This window comes from Yamadazyma tenuis, chromosome 6 (genome assembly GCF_029203305.1).
Source record: "Yamadazyma tenuis chromosome 6, complete sequence".
Lineage (NCBI taxonomy): Eukaryota > Fungi > Ascomycota > Pichiomycetes > Serinales > Debaryomycetaceae > Yamadazyma > Yamadazyma tenuis.
The window spans coordinates 987,592-1,002,838 of NC_089466.1; the positions used below are offsets into that span (position 1 = coordinate 987,592).

The 15,247-nt window shown below is 45.8% G+C and overlaps 10 protein-coding genes across 10 annotated transcripts; 5 read left to right on the forward strand and 5 right to left on the reverse strand. All coding sequences in view use genetic code 12, as the record gives it.

Annotated features, from left to right (window-relative positions):
- Positions 1-317: 317 nt before the first annotated feature.
- Positions 318-4,938, forward strand: PSN45_004695 (uncharacterized protein; the record flags this gene model as incomplete). The annotated part of the gene is made up of 3 exons (XM_006687251.2): positions 318-1,475; positions 1,501-1,507; positions 2,048-4,938. The coding sequence occupies 3 exons, from the start codon at positions 318-320 to the stop codon at positions 4,936-4,938; spliced, it is 4,056 nt and encodes a 1,351-aa protein (XP_006687314.2).
- Positions 4,939-4,999: 61 nt separating this feature from the next.
- On the reverse strand, positions 5,000-5,251 carry PSN45_004696 (uncharacterized protein; the record flags this gene model as incomplete). Its single annotated transcript, XM_006686766.1, has 1 exon — positions 5,000-5,251. The coding sequence occupies one exon, from the start codon at positions 5,249-5,251 to the stop codon at positions 5,000-5,002; it is 252 nt and encodes an 83-aa protein (XP_006686829.1).
- Positions 5,252-5,509: 258 nt separating this feature from the next.
- Positions 5,510-6,241, reverse strand: PSN45_004697 (uncharacterized protein; the record flags this gene model as incomplete). The annotated part of the gene is made up of 1 exon (XM_006686764.2): positions 5,510-6,241. The coding sequence occupies one exon, from the start codon at positions 6,239-6,241 to the stop codon at positions 5,510-5,512; it is 732 nt and encodes a 243-aa protein (XP_006686827.1).
- Positions 6,242-6,569: 328 nt separating this feature from the next.
- On the forward strand, positions 6,570-7,391 carry CSL4 (exosome 3'->5 exonuclease subunit ski4 (Csl4); the record flags this gene model as incomplete). Its single annotated transcript, XM_006686763.1, has 1 exon — positions 6,570-7,391. One exon carries the CDS (start codon positions 6,570-6,572, stop codon positions 7,389-7,391), a length of 822 nt encoding a protein of 273 aa, XP_006686826.1.
- A 75-nt stretch (positions 7,392-7,466) lies between these two features.
- PDR16 (Phosphatidylinositol transfer protein (PITP)) lies at positions 7,467-8,534 on the reverse strand (the record flags this gene model as incomplete). Its single annotated transcript, XM_006687248.2, has 1 exon — positions 7,467-8,534. One exon carries the CDS (start codon positions 8,532-8,534, stop codon positions 7,467-7,469), a length of 1,068 nt encoding a protein of 355 aa, XP_006687311.1.
- A 261-nt stretch (positions 8,535-8,795) lies between these two features.
- Positions 8,796-9,521, forward strand: PSN45_004700 (uncharacterized protein; the record flags this gene model as incomplete). Its single annotated transcript, XM_006686762.2, has 1 exon — positions 8,796-9,521. The coding sequence occupies one exon, from the start codon at positions 8,796-8,798 to the stop codon at positions 9,519-9,521; it is 726 nt and encodes a 241-aa protein (XP_006686825.2).
- Positions 9,522-9,606: 85 nt separating this feature from the next.
- On the reverse strand, positions 9,607-10,479 carry RPP1 (RNA-binding RNA processing protein rpp1; the record flags this gene model as incomplete). The annotated part of the gene is made up of 1 exon (XM_006687247.1): positions 9,607-10,479. The coding sequence occupies one exon, from the start codon at positions 10,477-10,479 to the stop codon at positions 9,607-9,609; it is 873 nt and encodes a 290-aa protein (XP_006687310.1).
- Positions 10,480-10,591: 112 nt separating this feature from the next.
- Positions 10,592-11,416, forward strand: PSN45_004702 (uncharacterized protein; the record flags this gene model as incomplete). The annotated part of the gene is made up of 1 exon (XM_006686761.2): positions 10,592-11,416. The coding sequence occupies one exon, from the start codon at positions 10,592-10,594 to the stop codon at positions 11,414-11,416; it is 825 nt and encodes a 274-aa protein (XP_006686824.1).
- A 553-nt stretch (positions 11,417-11,969) lies between these two features.
- Positions 11,970-13,478, forward strand: YCK2 (Palmitoylated plasma membrane-bound casein kinase; the record flags this gene model as incomplete). Its single annotated transcript, XM_066158342.1, has 1 exon — positions 11,970-13,478. The coding sequence occupies one exon, from the start codon at positions 11,970-11,972 to the stop codon at positions 13,476-13,478; it is 1,509 nt and encodes a 502-aa protein (XP_066014439.1).
- Positions 13,479-13,671: 193 nt separating this feature from the next.
- Positions 13,672-14,820, reverse strand: PSN45_004704 (uncharacterized protein; the record flags this gene model as incomplete). The annotated part of the gene is made up of 1 exon (XM_006686759.2): positions 13,672-14,820. One exon carries the CDS (start codon positions 14,818-14,820, stop codon positions 13,672-13,674), a length of 1,149 nt encoding a protein of 382 aa, XP_006686822.1.
- Between the last annotated feature and the right edge of the window lie 427 nt (positions 14,821-15,247).

Consider the following 15,247-nt stretch of genomic DNA (forward strand, 5'->3'; position numbering starts at 1 on the left):
TTTGAGACGATGATACCGCCTCAACCATTTTAGTTCATCTCGCATTGCCTGGCATGGGACGATCAGGAGCCGGAATCCTCACGGGTATGACTCCATGGTGGTAGCCAGCACTATTGACAGGTCAAGGAATCCAAATTCTGACCCATCCACCGCCGCTCAACCACCGGCTGCCACCATCGGCTACCACCACCCTGCCACCACCCTGCCACCACCTACACGCGTTCAATCAATTAACCCGTTTAGTCAGAAAATTTTTCAACCCCATTTTCCTCTGACACAACCATTCTCACCGCACTCCTCCAAACAACCACTCAAAAATGAATAGAAGACGCTCCTCCAACTCCACCGCCAGCAGCGCCTCCTCCATCATCACGGTCACATCCTCCAACTCCACCCAATCGTCCATGAACACTTTCGATCACCAATCGGTGCTCTCTACCCGTAAAGCATCCCGATTATCAAATCTCAATCCCATGAAACCCCGTTCAGTTCTGGGAAAATCAGACATGGGCCCCATTGCCTCCCACCAAAATGGTCCCAATGGTCACATTGCCTCCCACAATTCCTACTACAACCTCACACCCATGTCCACCAACTCGTTGACCGAAATCAACAATTACCACTTGACGAAAATGGACACCAACGATTCGATCGATTCCAACTTCTCGTTACAGCTGCAGTTCAAAATCGAATTGAACATGAGCCGTAAGGAGATCGAACTCATACGATTCACATGGCACAAAATGTTGCTTGAAGAGCCGGTTGTCCAAACTGAGTCTTCCTTACCAATTCCTGGAGGATTCCGGTTCGGCGACCAATCCAACTCTTTACAACAGCAGGCGTCCCAGCACCAGCAACTGGACTTGAAACCCGCCAACAACATCGCTTCCTCACTCTTTTGCAGGCAATTGTACGGGAACTTGCTCAATATGAACCCTACTTTGGAGAAATTGTTCCCCAGTATCAAGCACCAAGCGGTCGCGTTCGCAGGGGTGATGTCATTTACCATTTCCCAGATGGAAAATTTGGCGGGATTGAACGAATACTTGGAGAGCTTGGGTAAGAGACACTCACGGATCTTGGGTATCGAGCCGTCGATGTTTGAGTTGATGGGAGAAGCGATGATTCAAACGTTCCACGAACGGTTTGGTACCAAATTCAACCAGGAGCTTGAGATTTTGTGGATCAAACTCTACATGTATTTGGCCAACTCGTTGTTGCAGTTTGGGATAGATCCGATCTTGAAGCTCAATACCGGTGACAACTCCCACGACCACCACGGACTGTCGGGGTTGTTTAGGCTCAATGAGATTTCGCAGCCAGCGGTCCGCACTCCATCGGCTCCAAGTCTGGCGAAGGAAGATTTATTCAGCGTAGCGGACGGAAAGAGATCGAGTGTTTCGACGGGCCTGGCAAACACCAGTTTTGATTTAAAGAAGAAAGACAAGGGCATGAACAAGAAGAAGAGAGATTGTGTAGTCCAGTAGTGGTTATTTATAGATGCATAGTATATTGAGCATTAATACATTGAGAGGAGTACAGTGGAAGAACCTGATGTGCATGAAGCATGAAGCATGAAAAATGAAACATGACGCAAACATAGTGCAGCATGGTGAAAAATATCAAGTGCAAATATCGCAAAACATCTAGTGCACATATAGAAAACACCTAGTGCTTCTAAAAACACCTAATGCAATAAAAACTTTGTAAAACTTAGTGCATGAAACACATTAGTGCAAAACATTCTCAACCACATTCGTGTACTTTTCACGCGTCGACTCGCATCGCTACTGACAACCGTTGTCCCGGATACTCAGAAAGCCACAAGTACCCCGACCCACCACCCTTTGCCCAAACCCACCGGTACCACAGCTCCGGTATCTTATCAGTTCCCACCACCAAACCCTGACTGCCTCCGTCCACGGGAATTAACCACACGCCTCCTTCTTCCTGAAACACGAAATCGCCAAGCGCGTCTGCCATTTGTGAAAAAATTGACACTTACTCAAATCTCACAGCCATTTAATCTTTTAGGAATCAGAATAAGCTATCATGAGTCAGGTCGAGTCCAAAGAGGTTGACTTGGAAGAGATTCTCTTGACCAACTCGTTCTACTCCTACGACAAGCCTGCTGGTCACACCCAATTGAAATCTAACCAGGTGCCCACCAGCTTTATGAAAAATTCTCCATCGATTAAGGCATTGGAAAGCATTTTGAACGAAAAGTCCCGGTCCTTCAATTATAGCTTGAATAATTTGAGCAACCAGAGTGTCCAGACGTTCCAGACAGCTCCCGAACATAACTCTCTGAAATTGGAGACAATTGATGCTAGTCCCCTGAGTTTTAACGATTCTACCGTCAATGAACCAGATGACAATGATGGGTTTGTCAAGCACCTCGACCCCAGTACCGCCACCTTTGGCTATCCCATGGACGAGGAAAGGCTTACCAATGCCACCGACAACGATGATACGCTTATTGATGAGGTGGCTGGAACTCTGGCAGCACCTCTTCATCCTCAACCCAAGTATATCAAAATGCCTAGTTTGATACCTCCAGACTTGAGAGACGAGTCCACCTGGAAGAGGCAGTCAATGGTAGACATTCCCGAGAAGAGACAATCAATGGTGGATGTTGCCGAGGATTCCACCTGGAAGAGACAATCAATGATAGACACCCCCCAGGATTCCACCTGGAAGAGACAATCAATGATAGACATTCCCGAGGAAACACCCTCGGCCATGGCCACCCCCAAACAGCCACCGGCACCGGAACCCAACAAGACCCCCAAATCCACCAGTTTTGGTACTTTTGAAGACTTCCAAACTCCTAAAAGGCACTCCATCAGCATGACTCCTTCCCCAAGGAAATCACCTCATTTGCGGTCGAATTCAGCTTTCAATTTGGCCCCAAACAAACCCGAAAGTCCAAAAAAGCATAAGAGAAGCAGTACCTTGTCTGATTTGTCCAACTTGAAGGGCCCAGCCACAGACGACAAAAAGTCCAAGTTTTCCTTCAGATCTCTTTTCAGGAAGAAAGACAAGAAACTGGAGGAAATCAAAAAGGCAAAGGAAACCAAGAAGGTTGAGGAACCTAAAGTCAAAAGGGACTCGAAGGAAACCACTGGGAAAAAGGCCGTGGAAAAGACCCCAAAGCTGCAACCAGTAGTCAAGGTGTCCAAACCAGCCCCAGCTTCTGTGCCTTATAGTTCCAACATCAAACTTCCCAGTGAAAGAAAAGAACCTTCAAAGTCCTTCAAGTCCAACACAAACATGAATTTCATCCGGGAAGTTGCAGACGATTATCAAGAACCTCTACAAGAATTTAATGATGACTATGACAACCACAATATCACACACAACCCTCCCACGAAGATGGTAGTCTCCAACAAATACGGGGAGGAAATGACCTTGGAGCCATCACCACTCCCCAGATCCAACAACCCGTTTGTCAACTTCACTCCCAGTCAAAGACAAAGCACTTTTATGGATGAAGAGGAAGATGATATTTTCGGTTCTCCCAAGCGTGGAACCAATACGGTGAATGAGCTGTTACTTGGAGACTCGTTGTTTCCGAAGTCTTTAAGCACTCAGGAAGTCGAAAGCATTGTTTCGTTGGAAAGATCCCGATCCATGAGGTCCGTAAAGTCAAGCAAGAGAACCAGTTTTGTAAATGTGGACGGTTCTGATGAGAATATCATCTTGTTCAACGACAGCATGAATAACTCATTCAACTCGCCTGTTTCAAACACTTCAAGGTCAAACTCCATTTTGAAGAAGTCCAAGTACGGAAGCATCGACTCCAAGATCACAGGAAAACATGCCAGTAATGTAAGCACCGGTGACGACAGCGACTTCAACGATTTGATGGAGTTCAGTGATTTCATTAACTTTGACAACTTTCAAGACGTTAACTTGGAGTTTAGTGTTGACGTTGATCATCAAGAAATAGACCAGACTCCAAACCAAAGCCAAAGTCCAGAAGAAACTCCAGCTGTTAAGGAGATAAAATCCCAATCAACTCAATCAGTGCTTCAACCTCCAGTTCCTTCTTCAAAACCAACAGATTCGAAGAGGTTTTCTTACCACCCTGGTACTAATGATTCTCCCATAGTAATCTCTTCATCGTCGTCGATTGAAGAAGACTCGGAAGAACCTATAAGACCGTTAAACGTGTCTCCCAGAACCCCTGAAATCACTGTTTCGCAACAGCAGATCCCATCGTTGCTTACGCCAAGCCTCAAGGAAATTGACATCAACCAGAAGTCTCCTGAACAAGTTCCCGTTCTTAATGAGAAGAACACCAACGTGAGACCAATTTCAATGTCTTTCAAGGGCTTGAAAGGTCCTTCATTCGGGAATAAGTTAAGCACCAAGGCCCTTCGCGAGTCTGAGTCTCACCAGTCGTTTAACATGACATTCAACGATGATGATTCAGACCTTTCGGGATCGGCTGTTGGAGGGGGATTTGGATCTAGCGATGAAGAAGAAGAAGAGGAACTTGATCTCGATGAGTACAACTACAACCAGTACTATAATGACCAGTACGATTCGGAAGAAGAAGAGTTGGAGAATCAACAGGAAGAGAAAGAGAATTTCAGCCATTTCCAACCTCCACCACCATTGACACAGAAGCTGAAAAGAAACAATATCGGTAGTCCCGAATCGTTTGCGTCTTCCAACTTGGGCAGAAGTTCCAACTTCACTGCATCCCCAAGGTCGGTGGTTCCGAAGAAAAAAAGTAACGGAGTCAGATTCTCATCAAGAATCATCTTGTATGACACCTACAACGGAGATGAGTACGATAGACACCCGGACCTCGCTACATGTAACCAGTTGACACCAATGCTTGCGCAAATGATCAGAGAGGAAGTCAATGAAATCAAGGCCAATATGCCTGTTCACGAATTGTCTCGTTGCAACACCCATTTTTTTTAACCCACACGCACTAAATGAACCGTTTTCAATTCAAATATGTATCTAATATATAATCGACCGTCTATTTCGTTTGTACGTTTTTGTCGTTGATCTGCTTGGCGTACTCTTTGTGGGCATCTTGAAAGATCATATCCAACATCAAGGTGTCTTTGGGGTCCACTTTTGCCACTATTTTGGTTGGTTCTGCCGTCTCCACGATCACGTAAACGCCGTCCTGCCTGTCGATACTCGTGGTGCCGGCCCAGGCCGCTTGGTCGTATTGTATCATACCCACCACTGGTGGTTCTCCATCGATATAATCGGGATAGGACATTGCGGAAAAAGTTACTGTGTGGGCATCGCGATGAAGTGAGCTAATGGTAAGGACACACGACATCGTCTTTGGTATATTACTGTATACTTGCACATACACCTACACAAAACTATATTCTCATGCAGTTAATGAAAAAGTTTACCAATTTAGGAGTAAAGATTCTCGATTCAGAAGCATAATATGTATATGTAAGAAATAAATATGGAAACAGACCCACACCTACACAGGAGTATATAAACACTGAGTTCAGGTTTCCCATTAAACTAAGGTGTACGGCTGTTGCTCACCAGTGTGGGCGTAAAACTTACCGGATTCGGCAGCAGTAACCTTGTTGATGGTAGCCAAACTTGCAGCCACTGAATCGTCTACTGGCATACCTCCTGGGATGTTCTTGGTCATGTCGGTTGCAACAAGTCCCGGACATAATAAAACCGTCACTGAACCCTTTACCAATTCGTCGTCGGAACCAGCATTTTCCTTAGCAATTTGGACCCCCAAATGGTTGAGTGCAGCCTTGGAAGCACCGTAGGCATTAAAATCAGGCAGAAATCCAATTTGTCCCATGCTGGAGGAGACGAAAGCAATTTTCTTAGTACCCTTTCCTTTGAAAATGTATGGATAGGCCGCTTTGTAAGCCTTAGCAGGACCTCCAACATTGACATCAAGAATTTGTGTATAAGCGTCTACGTTGTATACGGATGAAGGCTGCACGCTAGTATCATCGGCGATACCAGCGTTGTGAATAAACACATCAACACCATTTGGAGCCAAGGTTTCGAGAACCTTGAAGGCCGTCTCAAATTTGGTATATGGATCTTGCATATCGATCAACAAGGTTTTAACATTTGGTCCTAAAGATTCTAATTCTTTTGCAGACTTTTCGCTTCTAGCAGTAGCGATAACCAAGTTGGACTTTTCAGCACTCAATTGTTTTGCGAAAGTGTAACCAATACCGCGGGAAGCTCCGATGATCAAGTAGGTGGACGACATTGTAGTATGGAAGAATTAAAACCTGGCCCAGAGCCCATGTTTTATACCTATACTTCTGAGGTTTACGCGCCCAGAGGTTAGTAATGCTAAGACGAAATGCGTGTATGTCTCACAAAAGAGCTGACATAACCCCGGGGCAGATACTCTCAGTGATTAGTAATAGATTTACCAGTTTTACTAATAGATCTACTTGATACCAAATGTAGCATTGGCGCGTGTGTAATCCACTGGGCGCCACTGACCTTCACACGACCCGACTCTCAAAAGTCGTGCTCCGTCAAAAGCCCACCTCATCCGCGCACAGAAACCATCGCATCTCAAATACATCATGGAATCCATCTTAGGGCATAAAGTGGTACCAGGACAGTACATCACGCCCTTGTACAAGACACATGGTGACGGCGTGCTCCTGTTTATCAGCGGCAAGGGCACGACGGTGTCCCAAATCGAGCACAATGAGAAGGTCGTCCCCATCATAGTTTCTACGGTGGTGGGCATATTGGTGAGCCAACCTGATGCATCTGATGAAAATAAGATCACCGTGTCGGTGCTAAGCTCCAAGTACACTGCCACTGGTGCTAACCCAGACACAATCGATATCTCGCCCGTGACCAACAACCTCCCAAAGGAAAACGACATTGTGGTTGTTCGAGTCACCAAATTGAACGTCAAACAGGCGTACTGCGAGATTTTATCAGTAGAAAGCCTGGGAAATGTCATAGAGGACTCGGGGCTCGGCGTCAACGGCGACATAGCCCACCAATCCCTCGGTGCCGGAGGAGGAGCTCAGGCGTTAAACAATCACTCCACCATAGCTTCTTCATTGACAGCAGGCATCAATGCCATGGCTGGAGAACTAGGTGAATCGTTCAAAGGTGTCATCCGGTCCCAAGACGTGCGACTGACCGACAGAGACAAGGTGAAGATCATCGAGTCGTTCAAGCCCGGTGACATTGTACGGGCGTTGATCATTTCCCTTGGAGATGGTTCCAACTATTACCTAAGTACCGCCAGAAACGACTTGGGAGTCATCTACGCCAAGTCCGAAAACGGTGCGGGCGACTCGATGTTTCCCATCGACTGGGAGCATATGGTGTGTCCCAAGACGGGAGTGGTGGAGAAGCGCAAGTGTGCAAAGCCAATCACTTGAAGTGTACTACGATATGAGGGCATACACAAATTATAGTAAGATCTAATATATAACAATTACCGTGTTAAACACGCTCTAGTTCTGTTTGACATCGGGCACCGGGTATACCAAGTCGTCGTGGTCACCTCTCAAGTCCACTTCACTCAAACCCACCTTAGACCCAAACTTTTCAAATCTCTTGACGTACTTGGTCTTCTTCTCATCCGCCATCTTTATAAGTGCCGGCCAGTAAACCTCATGATTATACTCGAAATCAGCCGTGCCTCCGAAGTCCTTGTCCAATTGTTCAATTGGTACATATTTGGGGAATGGCTCGTCAAACACCAACTTTTCCCGTGTTAAAGGGTCAATAAATGGATGAATAATCTTTAAAAAAGTCCATCCCAACAATGGAATGTTGCACAACAAGGCCTTACCCAATCTCTCGGGATAATGAGTTTGCAAAATGTGCAAAACTTGTCTGCCAGTGCCAATAGGTGGGATCTTACCCGTGGAAATACCTACGTTGGTAGGCTTGAAATCAATCAATAATGCTAACGAGTCCTGGCCACTGGGCATAAAGTCGATGACACGTTCCAACATATACACCATATGCTGGACCTGAGTGATTGAAGGCTTGGTGTTCTGTCTACCAGGTTTCAAGTAAAGACAAGGTCTGACATCGTTGTCGTAACCCAAAATAATCTCTTTTCCTGTCTCGTTTTCCGCCCCCGTCAACTTCCCGTTCACCTTATTATCATCTTCAAAGTTACCAGCGATGCCAAACTCCCTTCTCCAACTTAAGGTCAATTCGATTCTGGCAATGCATTCTGCCAAATTCCACTTGGAAGCTCTCAAGTATCTAAAGAAACACTCTCTCGTCAACCACGCCTTCTCGGCATCTGTCAACGCCGTGAACTTGGTCTCGTCCTTATTCTTCTGCTGCTGGTCGTGTTCAGTACTGGCCACCACAAACTGGGGGTTACTAAAGTGTTGGTGGACCTTTAAATACATGTCTTGTTGGGATTTATCAAGCACCGGTGGGTCAGGAACCTTATACAGGGCCGGAGGGGCGGAGAATGGGACCGTAACCTTCTGGAGGGCTTCTTTGGGTACCGGGGTGGTGTCACCTTTACTCTCCTTGGATTTTAATCTGCTGAACATGGTGGGTGTCCGAAAAACGTTAAACCGGTAAACTCATCAAACGCGCCTTCACCGGCCGGCTCAGGAATGCGCCTGCGTGCCCGGACCCAATCCGCTTCGATGAGCAACGATAACGTTTACTACAACACCAAGTTCTGACCCATCATGGGAAGACTCCTAAAGCTCTCTCACATCGCGATACAGAAATGCATCCGACATTCTAACCAAATCACAAATGTCGGAGACCTCCCGTATCATCTCGTACGGCCCCTCCTTGTGACGATGAATGCCAAACAATTGGCACTCGTGGAAGCCAACAGTGCAAACATCATCCCATTTAGTGATGAGCTATGGCACCAACTCATAAAAAAGGACTTCCCCAATCGGCCACCAAAGCCCAATCCCAAGGCCGTCACCGCCGGCTCCCGAATGGCCACCAAAGCTTTGTACAACCAGTATCACGAAGAGCAGGAGAGTTTCAAGAGACATTCCACCGAAAGACTAAAGTCGTTTACCAAGATGTTGGAAAGGCAGAAAAGCGAAAACAGCGTGATCCAGGTGGAGCAGATCCTACGGGATCCCACCGTACAACCTTCCCATGCTTTCCGGGGAAACAAAAACAGTATACTCAATAAAGCCCGACGAGAGCTCCAAAGTCGGATGTTGATGTTTCCCAAGAAAGCCATGCGGACGCCGGTGCGGCCACCACCAGGCCCCGTACCAGCCTTAGTGTCTCCCCGGCTCCGGCCTGTGGTTAAACCACAAAAACCCCTTGTGCTGCCCCAAAAACCCCTTTTGTTGCCACAAAAGCATACCCCGGTGTCTTCGCCCAAAAAACTGGCTCCAAGCGCACCCCAGTCTAAGTCGACCCTAGAGTCAAAAATCAGCATCCAGCGCAAACGACGCAAGGTGGAGCTGTCAAAGAGCCTATCACCCACTGCCACGAAGCCTAACGACCTGGAGGCGAAATCTGATATCAAATCCATTAAGTCTTCAGTGTTTCACTAGACTTTTCACGAAACACGCATCTAATATACATTTGAGATTCTATGTGTATACAGCCTATGGGCACAGAAGGTTCTACTACAGTCATCTATATTTTAGTCCTCTTAACCGTCTGTTCGTCTGCATCACCCTTCCTCTTCTGTTTTTTGTACCCATTGACCACCGAGTTGCCCATGGGATCATCCTTGGAATTGTCAAGCAACTCGTCGTCATCATCAAGTGCTATCACCTGTTTATAGCTATTAATTCGCAACCGACCATTCATAAGCACGTACCGAGAATTCTCGATAAACTGGTTGATTTTGTTTCTCTTTAATCCCAACGTCTCAAAGAAGTTGACAATGTTGTTCAAAGACCTGACATTGATGGCGTCGGTACACCCTCCCGCGATAACCACGCCGTTGGAACGAGTGGCTCGTATCAATTGGATCAAGTTCGAAATAAGGTGTTTTCGGCTCATGGAGGACGAACTCGAAATTAGACTGTCGTAACAGATTTCAAACTTCACCCCCTTCTTGATGGCCTGTCCCACAATCTTGTGCTTCAAGTAGAAGTTGAGCCGAGAGCTCAACGCCACCGAAATCAAGTCGATATTCAAGTTGATGATACTCAACTGAAGGGCTTTTTCCAGCACCGGCTTGATGGCCACCAAGTCAAAATAATTCTGGAACTTGTTGAAGCTGACGAGTTTCGAAGAGTCGTTAACAACGACCGTGAGCCGCGTATACACGCTGAGACCCGGGAACTTGGCCACGTCGATGATCTCAGGGACTTTTATCGGGTTTATCTCTTGGGGCAGGTTCACTGGGAGCCGAATGCTTTCATCGATTTCAAAGTTGATGGCCACTTTATACACTTTCAACGAGTATAACGTGACGATGACGTTGCGCAATCCCACCACCTGCTCATCAGTAAGCTTCTCGTAGTTATTTCGGGGCCACGGAACATTGAGATCGTACATGGTCAGCTAGTAAGTCATCGCAAAATTACTTTTGGCCACCGCCACTCTCACTAATCGCGAAGTATAAATATACCTGGCGGCCCCAAATCCCCCACACAAACTGAATCCATCCATGACTAACGACTTGTTATTAGACCGCCCCCAGGACGACAGTATCATGGATATCGGGCAGAACTGCTCCAAATGCCATCAGCTCGACTTTCTCCCGTTCCGCTGTGAATACTGTAAGTTGGTGTTTTGTGCCGACCACAGGAGACTCCAAGACCACCAGTGTCCACATTTACAGGCGCTTGAATCGCAAAACATACGTCCTCGCAGCCCCAAGCGCATACCCCATGGGCCCACGGCGGCATCGCTCTTCCCGGACCGTGAGAAGGACCGGGCTAAGATCAATTCTCTAATAGAGAGGCCAACAAAGCCCACTTCAATCCTCGAAACCAGCTTTCGAGTGGGGGATGTTAAGAGCAAGACCGCCTTCTCCAAGTTCGCCAAGTTCTTGAACCTCCAGAAAAATAAACGTTTGACCAAACTGGCGAAGAAGATATTTGCACCCAAAAAGCCTAGTCCTACGGTAGAGCTTCAATTACTAAGAAAGAACGCCAAAGGTGACGCCAAAATCCCCGATTCTGACCGGGTATACGTGTGGTGCTTACACGTGAATGCCCTCGAGGAGGAAGAAGATAAGTTGACCAAAATTGATGTCCACTCCCAAAGAGTCGGCATATTTGTCAATAAAAACTGGCCGATTGGACGGGCATTGGACGTGATCAGTGACGAGCTTCACATCAAAAATAATAACAACAAAACGACCGAGGTCAACGAACGCCTCAATATCTTCAAGGTATCGGATGATCAGCCGGTGTTATTGAAAACGGGGGACCGGTGCAAGGACCTTCGCCAAGGTGAAGTGTTGTACTTGGTCAGGGGAACTGTGTGAGGCCCCAAACCCGACGACTCCAGATACCACTTCACCTCATGGACCAGCCCCCAGAACTCCGGTTCACTCCATTTTATAAATACATTAATACACTCGCTCGCTGCCTCATTTTGTGTTCGCTACCGTAAACGAAAACTCTCCTTGCTCACTCAACGAAATTTTCGTCGGACGAAAAAAACATACGAAACCCGTATAGTAGACGACCACATTTATCTTATCGATTAAATTGGTTTTTTTTCCATCCAGCTGCACGTAGTGTCATAGAAGTTTGTGCTCCCATCTGCAAGCAACAAACCGTTCCCATCATCCGTCTACCCCCAGTGTCTTTTTGTGGCAAGTTCCTTCTGTGATTTAGATTCCTCACACAGACGCCTTCCACAGATCTATCTTGATTGCCACTCAATCATATTACCACCTGCTCCCTGTACAGCAGCTACCTGAGCATTCACTGTCCCGGTAACGAGAATTAATCCCCTAGCATTTCCAACATTTCCACCATTTCCTACGTGCTGTTGATTGTATATTGAAACAGCTTTGGAATCCCCTTTAATTTATGACCACCAGAGCCCCATTAGCGTCCAACACTGCTGTCTTAGCCGCTGCCGCCGCTTCCCTGAACCAGCAACTTTCCCAAATTGTCCAATCTCCTTCTGTCGCCAAGATGTCCGCTCAAGCCGGATCCGTCAATTCCAGTGCTAACTCCAACCTGTCGGTAGTGGGTTTACACTACAAAATAGGCAAGAAGATTGGTGAAGGATCTTTTGGTGTGATTTTTGAAGGCACAAACATCATAAACGGAGTGGCTGTTGCCATCAAGTTCGAACCCAGAAAGACCGATGCCCCTCAATTAAGAGACGAATATCGTACCTACAAGCATTTACAAGGCAGTGAAGGAATACCAAGTGCTTATTATTTTGGCCAGGAAGGTTTACACAATATCTTGGTTATAGACTTGTTGGGTCCGTCTTTAGAAGACTTGTTTGACTGGTGTGGCCGAAGATTTTCCGTCAAAACCGTGGTTCAAGTGGCCATTCAAATGTTGAACTTGATTGAAGAAGTCCACAGACACGACTTGATCTACAGAGATATTAAACCGGATAACTTTTTGATTGGAAGACAAGGCTTGCCCGAAGAGAACAAGGTTCATTTGGTCGATTTTGGTATGGCTAAACAGTACCGTGACCCAAGAACCAAAAACCATATCCCATACAGAGAAAAGAAATCTTTGAGTGGTACAGCCAGATATATGTCCATCAACACCCATTTGGGAAGAGAACAACTGAGAAGAGATGATTTGGAAGCTTTAGGACATGTGTTTTTCTACTTTTTGAGAGGTCAATTACCATGGCAAGGGTTGAAAGCCCCCACCAACAAGGAAAAGTATGAGAAGATTGGTGGTAAAAAGAGAGCCACTCCTGCCATTGTGTTGTGTGAAGGCTTGCCAAGACAGTTTGCTGAATATTTGGATTCCGTTAGGTCTTTACCCTTTGATGCTGAACCTAACTACGAAGAATACAGAATGTTATTGTTGAGTGTATTGGACGACTTAGGACAAAATGCCGATGATGACTATGACTGGATGCACCTCAACGGTGGAAAAGGATACGACATTAGCATCAACAAGAAGCCCAACTTACACGGCTACGGCCACCCTAATCCTCCCAACGAAAGAGAAAGAAGACACAGAGATCAAAGAAGAAGACCTCATCACAGTCACCAGCAAATCCAGCAGGCTCTGGCTCAAGCTCAGGCCCTGGCTCAACCTCAACAACAGCAACCTCAAGTGATGGGAGTGGGACAACCGACTTACCAAAATGGCTCTCAAAACCAGGCTAACTTTAACCAACAACAACAGAGAGATTTGACGGCTGCTCAATTGCATCAACAAAAATTACAACACTTAGTGAACAGACCTTTGCCTCCTATCAAGCAGGAATCCCAGCAAAAGGATATGTTGTCCAACAGCAACAACTACGAAAACTCGCCAATACAGAGAAACCAATATGACCAACAGAAGGCCGAAAAGAGTCAATCATACTGGTCAAAAATGTGTTGTCAATAGGACAGGAGACCAGTTGTTTAGGTCGAAGCAAAAGTTTCATATATATACGTCACATTTTCATCCCTTTATTTTAATTTGACCTTATGTTTGTTTAGATAATATACTAATGAGAATTTCATTTATATTTACATCTGTTATTATACTCGTCCCATATAATGTGCATCCTTATATTCATTACTAAACCATTTTGTATTTACTCTATCTTTTTATAACTCTCATTGATTCTCAGCCATTCTTCATCACTCACCTCCATTTCCTGGTATGTCTTGACCAAGTATTCCTCCAAGATCTTCAATTCTGCAATTACCTGCTCCTTTTGGAAAATCCCATCTTTCTTCATATCTCTGGTCAATTGTTGCAAATTATCGATAATTAAATCAGATCTGTATTGCACCCATTCGGGGTAGAAATCGTTATATCTGGAACCAAAGTTGACTTCTGGCTTGACAGTCGACAAAACCGATCCATCAGGCTTCTTCTTATCCTTGGCCCTATAGCTAGTCACCATGGTGATTCTTTCAGAGGTTCCAATTGGATTAGGGGCGATATGCTCTATCAATCTCCCTTGCAAAACTGCTGCATATCCTTTAGTAGGGCCAGGAACAACCGCAATACTATCTTGACCGGTTCCTTTACCCATTCTCAAAGAAGTTTCACCTCCAATCATATTGGTGGTATCACTCAACATCAACACGCACACAAAAGGATACGAATCACAATGCCAACCTACCACACAATCCTTTGTGATATCTCTGGTGGTCTGATCGTAGTTCTTCAAATCCTCTTCAACCTGGTCTTCCTCTTTCATGGAAACATTAACATGGGCGATTTCATAGTCCATCACCACCTCCAATTCAATACCTGCCATTGTACTAACCAACTCCACTGTTCTGGGATGTGTCCAAGCAGCATAGGTGAAGGGAGTCACTGTTTCATTGTTGACTTTGGCGTAGCCTCTAATAGTACAGTCGGTTCCCTTACCCGATGAGTGGCTGTATCTTCCGTACTTCATAAATGTATCTTTGGACAAAACTTCTTGTTTCATAATATCAATGGCTTCATCCGTGAACAATGGAAAGGGGTCACTCACTCCAATATGACTAATTTGTTTGGGGTTGGTCAACCCCAACTCTTCCATCGTTAGTCTTCTGGTGTTGTTGTATTTGTGCTGTTCGATGGGACCTTCTGAATAAAATCTCAAATGCTTTATGGGATCAAACTCAGTGGTCGTGTATTCCGGCTTATAGAGCTTATCAAAGGTAGGCTTTAAATACTTGTCATAGGTCGATTCTGGCACCATGGCCTTGGTGTTGCCGTTTAGGATGGTTTCAAATAGAGACATGCTTGCCGAGAATATTGGTGGCTAGAGCAAGAGCTGTTGAAGTCATATTTATAACGATTCAAACCTCGTAGGAACTTGGTGGGGTTGCTCCTGAATATTCCAAATATGATTCAAAAAACCCGTTGCAGCAAGCCCACATTCCTAATGCGGTAACGGGTCCCCGTTATCTCGCACTCATGTTCTTATCGCATACAATGCGACCGCTAAAAATGGCAATCAAAGGAATTCCCGGACTATCAGGCCGCAAATTTCAGAGGAGCTCGGAATTTTGGTGCTGGATCCTCCTATTGTATCCGTTTTTGTATAAGAATCAGGAAGGATGCTGTTCTGTGAGGTATTTCTGTTACTGGGACGGGAAACTATTTACATACATATTCCGGGGACGGGAAAGTATTTATACCTGAGACATCCGCCGAGTGGTTGGAAT